The 13,081-nt window shown below is 38.0% G+C and overlaps 1 protein-coding gene across 3 annotated transcripts in view; it reads right to left on the minus strand.

The window, feature by feature from the left end:
* Positions 1-4,724: 4,724 nt before the first annotated feature.
* The window catches only part of ZNF112 (zinc finger protein 112), a 32,659-nt gene continuing 24,302 nt past the window's right edge, over positions 4,725-13,081 (minus strand). For all 3 annotated transcript variants that reach the window (XM_014342745.4, XM_003817564.4, XM_057300704.2), the window contains one exon: positions 4,725-8,106. In XM_014342745.4, the coding sequence (XP_014198231.2) occupies positions 5,603-8,106 (2,504 nt within the window). In that variant the 3' untranslated portion in view covers positions 4,725-5,602. The remainder of the gene's footprint in view (positions 8,107-13,081) is intronic.

Genomic DNA, 13,081 nt, shown 5'->3' on the forward strand with positions numbered 1-13,081 from the left:
CTTCCTCCTGGCCTATATGGCTTCTGTTAAGAAGTCTTTTGCCAGATGAATTGGAGCTCCTTTATATGTCATTTGCTTGTTTTTTTTTTTTTTTTTTTTTTTTTGCTGCTTTTATAATTCTTTCTCCTTGACCTATGAGAGTTTATTATATGCTTTGGGGTAGTCTTAGTTGGGTCAAATCTGTTTGCTGTTCTATGATTTCCCTGTACCTGGATATTCATCTCTTTCTCAAATTTTGGAAAGTTTTCTGTTATTTTGTTGAATATACTTTCTACTCCTTGCTCTTGCTCAACTCCCTCCTGAACATCAGTAATTCTTAGTTTTGGTCATTTGAGGTATTTTCTATCTCTTTCAGTCAATATTTGCTCTTTTACTTTCTCTGTTCTCTTCTGACTGTGTATTCACAAATAGCCTGTCTTGGAGCTCACTGATTCTTTCTTCTGCTTGATACATTCTGCTGTTGAGAGCCTCTAATGGATATTTCAGTGCAGCAAACATATTTCTCAGTTCCAAGATTTCTGTTTGATTTTAAAAAATTATTTTATTCTCTGTTCAGGTTCTCTATTTCTGAATTGCTTTTCTGTGTTATCTTGGAGATCACTGAGTTTCCTTAAAACAGCTCTTATGAAGTCTTGGTCAGAGAGTTCACATATCGTCTTCCTGTTAGGATCAGTCACTGGTTCCTTGCTTTGTCCATTTGTGGGATGCCATGGCTCCCTGTTTGCTGTTGTTGCTTATGGATGTGTGTCTGTCTTTGCATCGAATGATTATACATTCCACTCTTCTCTGTCTAGCTCATTTTGTTTTTCATTGAATATGGCTCCCTAGAGATTCTTTATATTTTACCTGTTGATTTTCTTCTTTCCCGTTAGGTTGCTGACTCCTTTTTGGTACTAGATGGCATATTAACTCCAGGTTTGCCTCAGTTCTAGTAAATAATCATAGTGCCACCCATCCCAAAAGGGGTAGGTCCCATAGGGGATATCCTAGTTGTAAGAAAGCTGGCTAGTGGTTCATGATTGGGGACCTACCGTATAGTGATGCTGAACAGTCACTCTGATTGTTGTCTCCTTTGGCTGAGTTGCAGAGTAGAGTTTCCATGACCGGGACAGTATTCCCAACTCCCTCCTTTGTCTCCGGCTGTCCTCAGGGATATTTCTCTCTTCAGTTACTCCTGATGCTTTCTGTGGGTTGAGTCAGGGACAAGTCTCCTGCCAGGGAACTCAAGATGGTGAGGAGGCTGGTTGTCCACCTTGATTAACTTTTTCCAGTATAGAAACTGTGAGACAGGAAAATTTTCCACAGTCTTGGCGCCACGCAGATTAGGGGGAAGGGCACTGTGGATAGGAAAGTCCACTTCTCTTACCATCTGCTCAGTTTTTTTCACTTATTTGTGTCCTCAGGAACTGTCTCCTTCTGTTTGAGTTCTGGGATATTGCTGGTGATAATCTTGGTGCTGTATATTTGTCTTTAGTTTTCTATTGAAAGGAGTGAAGCTAGCTTGCTTCTACATTGCTATTTTTGGAACCAGAATTTAATTTCTACTACTGACTTACGAGTTGTACTTTAAAAAATTCTTAAATGGTTACTCTAGGGCTTAAAATACATTCCTGTATTTTTTCACAGTCTATCTTCAAATCATATTATGCCAATTCATGTATAGAGTACAACCATATACCTCTAATTTCTGCTAGTATATTTCTAATTTGTCTTCCCTGTTTTGCAGTGTTCTTACGAAACATCTTACTTTTGTATGTCCTCTAAATTCATAAAACCTCATTCCTAATTTTGCTTTACTGAATTATATTTTGGAGTAATAAAAATAAAAATTATTTTACACTTAAAATGATTGAAATAACTATTTTCATAGTTATGTCTTTTGGTAGATCCAAGTCTATTTCTGGAATGCTAAATATCTCTTACAGTGCAGGTCTGCTAACAGTGAATTCTATCAGCTTCTGTTCATCTGAAAATGTCTTTATTTTGCATACCTTCTGAAAGATTTTTTCCACCAGGCTTAGGTTTTTGATTGATCATCTTTTTTATTGTTGTTTCTAAATGTTAAAGATGTAACTCCATTGTCTTTTGCTTGCATGGTTTGTGATGATAAGTCTGATGTTTTTCTCACTCTGCTTCTTATACGTAATGTGTCCCTTTCCTCTGTCTGCCATTAATATTTTCTTTGCACTGTCCATCCATTTTTAGCTATTGGGCAATAATACCTCTAGTTTTGTTCTTTTTTAAAAAAAATACTGCTTTGGTATTCTGATGTTCTTGAATCTGGGTGAAGTCTTATTATTTTTGGAAAATTCTCAGCCATTATCTCTTTAAATATCTTTTCTTCCCATTCTCTCCCCCGACCCTGGGTTTCCAAGTATGCAAATATTAGATCCTACAATGTTGTCCTATTTGTATTGTTTTCTTCACACTTTTTCTTTTTGTGTTTTAGTTTGCATGATTTCTATTGACCTATATTCAAGTTCTGACACTTTTCTCAACTATGTTGAGCCTACTCATAAGTCCTTCAAAAGCGTTCTGATAAAAGTAAAAGCAGTAGCATAAATTTTCTTTTCCTAGCATTTCCCATTTGACTATTAAATTTTACTGAAATCCCTATCTGCTCATGCATATTATCTGCCCTTTCACTGGAGTCTTTAGCACATCAATCAGTTATGTAAAATTACCTAATAGTTCCAAAATATGGTTATCTATAAGTGTGGTTTTATTGATTGGTCTGCTATCTATTGGCAGAAGATTGTTCTCAACTTTTGATCTTGTGTTTTTAAAATAAAATGCCAGATAACATATACAAAACAGCAGAGACTGAAGACAACATTATTTTTTGCCTAAAACTGGGCACACATGTTCTGCTAGGATGTCAGGATGGAGTGCTGAATTAATCTGGTCAGGAATTAAGCTGGAATTGGGTTTTGTTGTTGCAATATTTATCTTAGTTGTACCATGGCTTCAAATTTCTCTAGTGTTACCTTGTGCTTAGGGTGGGAGCTGGAGTGCTAAAGTTTTCTCAATGTTCCTGTTGCCCCATCCTCAGCTTTTGGCCATCCCTTGGCACCAGGGCCACAGAAGGATTCTCCATGTTCTTTCCTTTTCTCACAGTAGCCTGCTGTTGCTTCTCACTAGGAATAGGCTAGGGGACCAGCGGTGTCCTTTGTTGTCTTGGTTAGTCTCAGTTGTTAGTGGGAATTGGAGTGTCAGAGATTCTATGCATTTTGGGGAGCCAGAACCACACAGGACTAAAATGGTACAGAATATCTCTTCCTTCGGCTGTGAATAAGAAAGCAGGTGATGCTGCTATATTGTGAACAATGTGAAGACAAGAATTCACAAGAAAAGAGAGGTGAGAGAATTAAAAGAAAGCAATATAAAATCCCCCTACCTTACCCAGACCCTAGTCTTACACTATCTGTATCTTTTCATTTATATGAACTAAGAAACAGTTTTGGTTTAGGCAACTCTAAATTTTCTGTTACTTAGAACTAAAAGCATTCCAATTGATAAAACCACCATGAGCTCCCCCCTGTAAGTGATGATATCAAAGACATGCTTTAGAAGCCCTGGATTTCTGATGATACTGTGCAACTTGAACCAGCACCTCGAAAGCCAAGTTATGCCAGTGCTTTGGTCACCATATTCATCCAGCAAGGGGAAATCTGATGGAAAAGCCGTGAGCATCAATTTATAAAACTGGATTGCACTAGGACATCCTAGGCAACATGGATTTTGAGACCTAAGGAAATTTCACAGAAATATAAAGTTACTGGACACCTAATTTATCTGTATTCTCAAAAATCCAGGAAATTTTAAAAATTAACTTCAGGGGGTTTATTCTTTACTGTAGTTGGTCATAATGTCATACAGTGAAATCAAGCAATCATATCATGAGTTCTTAAGTATAAGAGATAATATATCAATAGCTGTTTACTGCTTTGGTGTAATTGGTAAATGTCCATTATAAATATTTTTAAATAAAGCACAAAAAACTAAGCCAAAAATTTCTTTCCAGAGAAAACTACTGTAGATATAATAATGAGTAATCTTTCACACATTATCTATAAGCATATATTTGAACATACATGTACACAGGCTTAAATTAGCTGGCTATTATGAACGTACATTCCAGGTTTTTACTAAACAATATGCATGATCCATTCTTGTCATTTTAGAGCTAAATCATACTTTCTGTAGATCCATAGTATAGAACATACAGAAACTTACCCAAATTCATATTGATGGACATTTACTTCCAGCTTAAAACATTACTATCATTGTAAAATCCTTCCTTACTGCTAAAATTGCTTAATTATAAATTACTGTTCTATGATTTCCAGATCGGTATGCACATTTTACATTCCGATATATATGGGGGGCTTGATAAGTATTTTGATATATATAGAACGACAAGCTTGTATTTTTCACTTTCACCAACAAAATGCATCATTCTTGAAGACAGATACTAGCAAGTAAATGGCAACCCTATCCTACTAGTCAATACATTGATAAATATGCTTAGAAAAATTCAAGATTTTCCCCTTTTTTGTGTGTGAGTGGGAGAAGTATGGGAATGGAAAACTTGACAAAATTAAAATCTTTCAAACTTGACCCTGCTTAAGGAGGTGTGGATTGGACAAAGGCTACAACATTTAGAAATCAGTCAGATCAAATGGACTTTTAGAGAAATATGGAGAATAAAAAAAAACCAAGTATTCTGATTTTGACATTTATTAAAAAGTATTTGTCATCAGTAACCATTATGGATACTTGCAAATATTACAGTAAAACTCTGCCTTAATTCACAGGGCAGGAGTAGAAAATCAATTATGTAAAATACAGTGTTCCATTTTTGCAACATTAACCAGAAACATTGTTTATCAGTTTGTACTGATATTTAAAGTGCACACATGTGTACATATACACAGACACAAAGCTAAACTTCAGCAGATGGTATAATGTATAGAGATCAAACGTTAAGAAATGCAGCACATCTCTGCTCAAGATGGAACAAAGGGTGGGAACTAACCCTAATAGGGTTACAACCAAATTAATGTTATTTCAGATCATCATAATGCTTATTGTTCTACATTTCAAATATTTACTTGAAATGATTTTATTAAGATTACTTGCAGGATTTCTCCTCCAAATACATTTTAAGTTTTAAAAAATGCGCTTAAAAATTTCAAACCTTTTACCTTTACATACTTTTAGTTATTTGGCAAAAAGTACTGAGCACCTACATTGCATTATGAAATGTCCTAGTTTTGTAGACTAGCAATGAACAAAGTCCCTTCTCTTACCAAGCTTAAATTCTAGAGAACATGGATTTAGGCATGCTCATCACTGTACTTTTATTAAATTCCTGACCATACTCATATTTTATAAGCCTTAGCTCCTGTGCAATGACTGATGTTAAAGTTCTAACAAAATCCCTCGTGAAACCCCTCTCATTAAATGTCTCTGTTGTGTGGTCTGCTGGCCATTATGAATGTTGGAGTTGGGCAGAAACATTACATTTTAATTTTTAAAAATTCTTTTTCTACTGAAAGAACTCTAGTGACTGGAAAATTTCAGCTCCCATTTGAAGACTTCAAAACAAAACAGAATCTTCATTTCTGTGTAGATTCTCTGATGAAGGGTAGTCCTTACCATAGTCTTCGCTTTTATAGAATTTATCACTACTATGCACTCTTTGATGAATGAGAAGACCTGAGCTCCAACGGAAACCCTTACCACATGCATCACATTTGTATGGTTTCTCTCCTGTGTGGACTCTCTGGTGAGCCTGAAGATTTGATCTCTGACTGAAGCCCTTTCCACATACCTCACATTTGTACGGTTTCTCTCCTGTGTGGACTCTGTGATGGGCTTGAAGACTTGAATACCCACTGAAACCCTTACCACACTGTTCACATTTATAGGGTCTCCCTTCCGCATGAACCCTTTGGTGTGCTTGAAGGCGTGAACTCTCACTGAAACCCTTTGTACACACCTCACATTTGTATGGTTTCCCTCCTGTGTGAACCCTCCGGTGTGCTTCAAGGCGCGAACTCTGACTAAAGCCCTTCCCACACATCTCACACTTATACGGTTTCACTCTAGTGTGGACTCTCTGATGACCTTGAAGATATGCTCTCTGACTGAAGCCCTTTCCACATACCTCACATATATATGGTCTTTCTCCAGAATGGACACTCTGATGACTCTGAAGGTATGATCTCTGACTGAAACTCTTACCACACTCATCACATTGGTATGGCTTCTCTCCCGTGTGGACCCTCTGATGGGCCAAAAGTGTTGAGGCCTTACTGAAGCCTTTACCACATTCTTCACATTTATAGGGTTTTTCTCCTGTGTGAACCCTCTGATGAATTTGAAGATTAAAGCTCCAACTGAACCCCTTCCCACACTCCTCACATTTGAATGGTTTTTCTCCAGTGTGGACCCTCTGATGGCCTTGAAGGTGTGAACTCCGACTGAAGCCCTTCCCACACTCCTCACACTTGTATGGTTTTTCTCCAGTGTGAACTCTCTGATGGCCTTGAAGGTATGAATTTCGACTGAACCCCTTCCCACATTCCTCACATTTATAAGGTTTTTCTCCAGTGTGGACTCTCTGATGGGCTTGAAGATATGAACTCCGACTGAATCCCTTATCACATTCCTCACATTTATAAGGTTTCTCTCCTGTGTGGACTCTCTGATGAACATTCAGAACTGATCTATGATTGAAACCTTTGCCACATATATTGCATTTGTATGGCTTCTGTCCAGTGTGGACTCTCTGATGATCTTTAAGTTTTGAGCTCCAGTTGAAGCCATTCCCACACTCCTTACGCGGTTTCTCTCCAATGTGAATTTTTGGATGACCTTGAAGATATAAATTATGGCTGAAGCTGTTACTACACATATAGCGTTTATATGGTTGTTCCTTAGTGTGGATTATCTGAAGGTCTTGAAAATGTGAGGCCAGACTGAAGCCATTACCACACTCCTCAGAATTATATGAATTCTCTTCCATATGAACCCTATGCTGAATGTCAAGATTTGAACTACAAATGAAACTCTTTCCATACTCTATATCTGTGTATAGTTTCTCTTCAGTGTGGATTTTTTGATGGACTTGAAGACATGAACTCTGATTAAAGACATTCTCATTTTCCTCATATTCATGGGGTTCATCCCTAGTATGGACCCTAAAAATACTATTAAGGTCTAAGCTATGACTGAAGGCTTTCTCATAAATGTTGCGCCTATAGGACATCTCACCTGTGTGGATAAGTTCATAAGTGTTAAGAGGGGACCAGTGATTGAAGTTCTCACCATATTCACCACATTTGCATGGTTTCTCCTCTGTATGCACTCTCTGATAGGATTTCAGATGTGAATTCTCAATATCATCTTCTCCCTCAATATTTTGATGAATACGAAGAAGTGAACTATAACTACAGCCCTTTCCACATGAACTGTATGTATAGGGCTTCCCTTCCAAGTGGAACTGCTGATGAACTTCAGAGCTGGAGTCATTACTGAAGGCTTTTCTATACCCAGTACATGGATAGGGCTTCTCCTCTGTTTGAATTGACTCCTGATTAAGTAATGATACCTTCATGATATCTTCTCCACAGTCATGGCAGCTGTAGTTTTCTTTTCTGTGTACTTCCAGTTTATCATTGTGATGTGAGAGCCAACTGACACTGTCACACTTACAGAAATTATTTTTCATGGAAATTTGCTGACATCTACACTGATAATTATGTGACTCTTTCAGATACATTTTCCTCCAAGAATGATGTGCCCTCCAAGATGGATACGCTTGACTTTTTATATAATTGGAGCCATTCCCTATATGAGTCAATATATAGTTCTCATCTTCAGAAATCTGAACTGGTATTCCTGCCCAAACCTGGCCGAGGGAATTACCTTGTTCTTGCAACTGAGAATTCTTCCCTTGAAAAACTTTCAGGAAATCTTGACACCTGATTAACCCACCTGCACTTTGTTGCCAGGTCTGACGGGAGGAAAGCTCTTTGGGGGAAAGGTAGCTTACTGTTACTTCCTGAATACTCTCCATCTTTTGTTGATTCTTCCTTCCTATAAGGATAAAGAGAATTCAGATGTGCACGAGTGAATGCTTTATTCAAGAGATTTGAAGATTTTACCCTTAGGTCATAACATGAAACTTGAATGAACCAGAGGAAAAGTCATGCCACTATTTCTAAGAATACTTAGAAAATATCTCTTCTTTGGCTATACCAGTTACAGGTTGAGTATTCTCAATCCAAAAATCTGAAATGTGAAATGCTCCAAAATCCAAAACTTTTAAAATGTTCTACATGATGTTCAAAGGAAATACTCATTGGAGCATTTCAGATTTCTGATTAGGGATGCTCAACTGGTAAGTATAATGCAAATACTCTAAAATCTGAAAATATTTGAAATACAAAACACTTCTGGTCCCAAGCATTTTGGAGAAGGGATATTTAACCTACATACAAATAGCATCTACATAATTCAGGATATCTGATGCCTCAAAATCAGGACTTTGCAGCACGACCTGGACATCAAACATGATGGTTGTGTTCAAAAGGCTTAGTAAAACCATAAACATGGCTGGGCATGGTGGCTCATGCCTGTAACCCTAGCACTTTGGGAGGCCAACTCGGGTGGATCACCTGAAGTCAGGAGTTTGAGACCAGCCTGGCCAACATGGTGAAACCCCATCTCTACTAAAAGTACAAAAATTAGCCAGGCGTGGTGTTGCACACCTGTAGTCCCAGTTACTGAGGAGGCTGAGGCAGGAGAATAACTTGAACCCATGAGGCAGAGGTTGCAGTGAGCTAAGATCATGCCACTGCACTCCAGCCTAAGCAACAGAATGAGATCCTGTCTCAAATGAAACAAAACAACACAACTATAAACATGTTATCATGGATTAATCATGGGTTTCCAGGAGATCTGAAGGGGAAAAGAGGATGTTCTTAAATCTGAAAAAATATAGTTGAAAATGGACAAATGCCTTTTGTCCTAATAAGTTTTTCTTTTTTGTCTGGCACATAAACATGATAATGTTGTTCATTTGTAAGGGTACTGTGTGCGTTAAATGATATGCTGAAGAAGGTAAACACATACTTTTCTTTATGTTTGAGGCATCACATATCCTGTCACTAATGAGCTATTTATCCTCATGAGAATAATAAGCTCTTCTTCAGATTATGAGACTAACGCACTGCCAGCTGCGCTAAGAGGGCTTAGAGAATAATAAGCTCTTCTAAGTCCCTGTAGGCCATTACAGATTTTAACTCTTTTCAAAAGATATTTCACAATTATCAAGGGCCATGGTGTAGGTCAAAATGTGAAAGACTGTGACAGAATTCAACTAAAGAAATCAGAAAAAAATTATGGCACCTGTAGGTGTCCTCTGAGGTGCTCATTAGCCATGAACAGAACTCAATGAATACTGACTTTTGCTTGTGCCATTTTACTGGAAAATTATGTTAATGTTTAGGAAATTTGAGGCACCAGAAAGGGTTGAAGACAGGATATTTGGGTAGAAATAGTTACCTAGTTATTAAAGCTCAGATTATAAGCAGACAGCAGATCTTCATATACTAGTGACAAATATCCTCCCTAAGGACAACTGGTTAAACAGTGTTGAATTAATAACATGCATTCTTCTAACACTTAGAAGTAGATTAAGTCTCTATAATATCCAGAAGAAAAGCAGTAAAAGGGATGTTTTTTCATGAATATTACCCTCAAACATAATTCTGCCTTATTTCTTTGTGTTTGTCTGCCTCTCCACACTGGAATGTATTATCCATGAAAACAAACACTGTTTTGTGCACTGCATTCCTTTCACTGCCAAGTGAACAGTAGTTGCTCAATAAACATTGATGAATAAATCATAGTTTGAGTTGCTCTCACTCATAGAACTAAAAGAGCATGTAATGTAGCTTTTTAAATGGGAAAGGAACTGGTGATGGTGGCAACTTTGCTGGAAAGCTGAAAGGCTATAGGAGACGTAGGGCGACAATTCAGAGTGATACTGCTGATGAGAAAAGCAAAGGTCACAAGAATCTACTGTGGATGAAATAAAAATGTAAGATCAAAAAGACCCATAGGCGGGGCCTGTGGATTGAGTCTTTCTCATTTTTAAAGTAACTTTTTAAATGGTATAACTGTGAGCCAGGCATGGTGACACAATCCTGTAGACCCAGCTACTCAGAAAGCTGAGGCAGGAGAAATGCTTGAGCCCAGGCATCTGAGGATGCAGTGACCTATTAATATAATCACACCTGTGAACAGCCACTGCAACTCCAGCCTGGGCAGCATGGCAAGACTCTGTCTCAAAAAAACCCAAAATGGTGTAATTTTTCTTGAACAAAATCTTACCCGTAAGCCCTACCCTATCCCAACTTTTAAAAAAGGAAAAAAGAAAAGGCCACACTGATGAATCTATATCACTAGGCTCTGGGGCAGCACACTGATTGTGGGATAACACTTCAAGGTATATCAGTAGGTATGCATCTTGGTACTTTAAAAGCACATTTACTGATGTCTTTGCCTTCTCAAAAGTGAAGCTTTCAGTTATTATAATGATATTTTATCATATAATGATGAAATGAAGGGATATATTATAGGAGGCATATCAGATAAAGTATATAGCTTATATGTGAGAAGTTTGAGCTTCCAGCTAGGGTTAATCATAATCCTTGTAGTTTTGTTTTACTATTATAAAAAACACTCAATATACATCCATAAAGATACAGTTTAATATGTCCTGTCTTTTGGGACTGATATAGTGGCTTGAGAACATGAAAGCAGCTTGTTAGTCAAAACCCAATTTCTTACAAAGCAACTGTTTCAATGCAAATTAGTACATAATTCATGATATAAAAATCTCTCAAATATATGAGATTAAAGTTTCTCTCTGAGCAGTGGGTTTTGCAATGTTAAGGACATAGAGGAAGAAAAAAAATAAAAGGTCATTTCACTTTGTTTCACACTCTTCTAAAAAAGACCACACATGTAACAACATTAATTTCCTTTAGTCAATGGTACAGAACGAAACACCTTGTTACTTTATTTAAATAACTCAACATTTAAGTTCTATTTCAATATCAATGGTAGAATGGTAATAAGAAATTGTGTTAAGTTTATAAATGAACTTTATTTGATGGAGAAAATAAGCATGACAAAAGATGCCAAAGACATCACTTGAGGTAAGAAGGTTGAGAATTTATTACAGCTTCATAGCAATCCTGCTTTAGCACTTAGAGGTTGAGAAAGTCAATGATTCAAGCAACCCAAATTGATCAATTCAATAACAAAGGTGCTATATTTGTCATAAAGACAAGTAATTCCTTTGAATTTAATAGTTAGCTATAATGAACTCAGAGAAAAAAAATCTTTATGTCTTCTTCTTCTTCTTCTTTAATAAAAGCTAAGTGAGAACATCAGCTCAGGTAACCCAGGCTGAGATCACCTTCCATTCTTACTTTGCTTTTAGATAGAGACAATACAAGGTATAGTGGTGACAATGTTTTGATCACAAATATTTAAGCTGCTGTGCTGACTCCTTTCTTAACCACTGATATGGTTTCGCTCTGTGTCCCCACCCAAATCTCATGTTGAATTGTAATTCCCAATGTTGGAGTTGAGGCCTGGTGGGAGGTGATTGGATCATGGGGGTGCTTTCTAATGGTTTAGCACCATGCCCCAAGTGCTGTCTCGTGATAGAGTTCTCAAGAGATCTGGTTGTTTGAAAGCGTGTAGCACTTCCTGCCCTCTTTCTCTTCCTCTTTCTCTGCCATGTAAAACATGCCTCCTTCCCCTTCACTGTCCACCATAATTATAAGTTTCCTGAGGCCTCCCCAGCCATGCTTCCTGTATAGCCTATGGAACCGTGAGTCAATTAAACCTCTTTTCTTTATAAATTACCCAGTCTCAGGTAGTTCTTTACAGCAATGGGAGAATGGATGAATAAAGAAAATTGGTACCAGAAAAGTGGGGCATTGCTATAAAGATACCTCAAAATGTGGAAGTGACTTTGGAAACAGGTAATGGGCAGAGGTTGTAATAATTTGGAGGGTTCAGAAGAAGATAGGAAGATGAGGGAAAGTTTGGAACCTCCTAGAGAATTGTTACATGGTTTTGAACAAAATACGGATAGTGATATGGACAGTGAAGTCCAGGCTGAGGTGGTCTCAGATGGAGATGAGGAAGTTATTGGGGACTGGAATTGGTGATATATTTAGATATATTTAGGTTTGTAAATGCATTTATACATTTTCCCAACATTGGTGCTATGCTTTAGCAAAGAGACTGGCAGCATTATGCCTCTGCTCCAAAGATCTGTGGAACTTTGAACTTGATAGGGATGATTTAGGTTATCTGGTGGAATAAATTTCTAAGCAGCAAAGCATTCAAGATGTGGTCTGGCTGCTTCTTTTTTTTTTTTTTTTGAGATGGAGTCTCGCTCTGTCGCCCAGGCTGGAGTGCAGTGGCGTCATCTCGGCTCACTGCAAGCTCCGCCTCCCGGGTTCACGCCATTCTTCTGCCTCAGCCTCCCGAGTAGCTGGGACTACAGGCGCCCGCCACTACGCCTGGCTAATTTTTTTGTATTTTTAGTAGAGACGGGGTTTCACTGTGTTATCCAGGATGGTCTCGATCTCCTGACCTCGTGATCCGCCCATCTCGGCCTCCCAAAGTGCTGGGATTACAGGCGTAAGCCACCGCGCCCGGGTGGTCTGGCTGCTTCTAACAGCATATGCTCATATTTATGGGCAAAGAGATTATCTGAAACTGGAACTTATATTTAAAAAAGAAGCAGAGCATAAAACATTTGAAAAATTTGCAGCCTGATCATGTGGTAGAAAAGAAAAACCAATTTTCTGGGGAGAAATTCAAGGCTGCAGAAATTTGCCTAAGTAAAGAGGAGCTGAATGTTAATAGCCAAGACGATGGGGAGAATGCCTCCAGGGCATTTCAGAGCCAGTCATGGCAGTCCCTCCTACCACAGGCCTGAAGTCCTAGGAGGGAAAAATAGTTCTGTGGCTCAGGCCCA

The sequence above is a fragment of the Pan paniscus genome, chromosome 20, assembly GCF_029289425.2.
Source record: "Pan paniscus chromosome 20, NHGRI_mPanPan1-v2.0_pri, whole genome shotgun sequence".
Taxonomy (NCBI): Eukaryota; Metazoa; Chordata; class Mammalia; order Primates; family Hominidae; genus Pan; species Pan paniscus.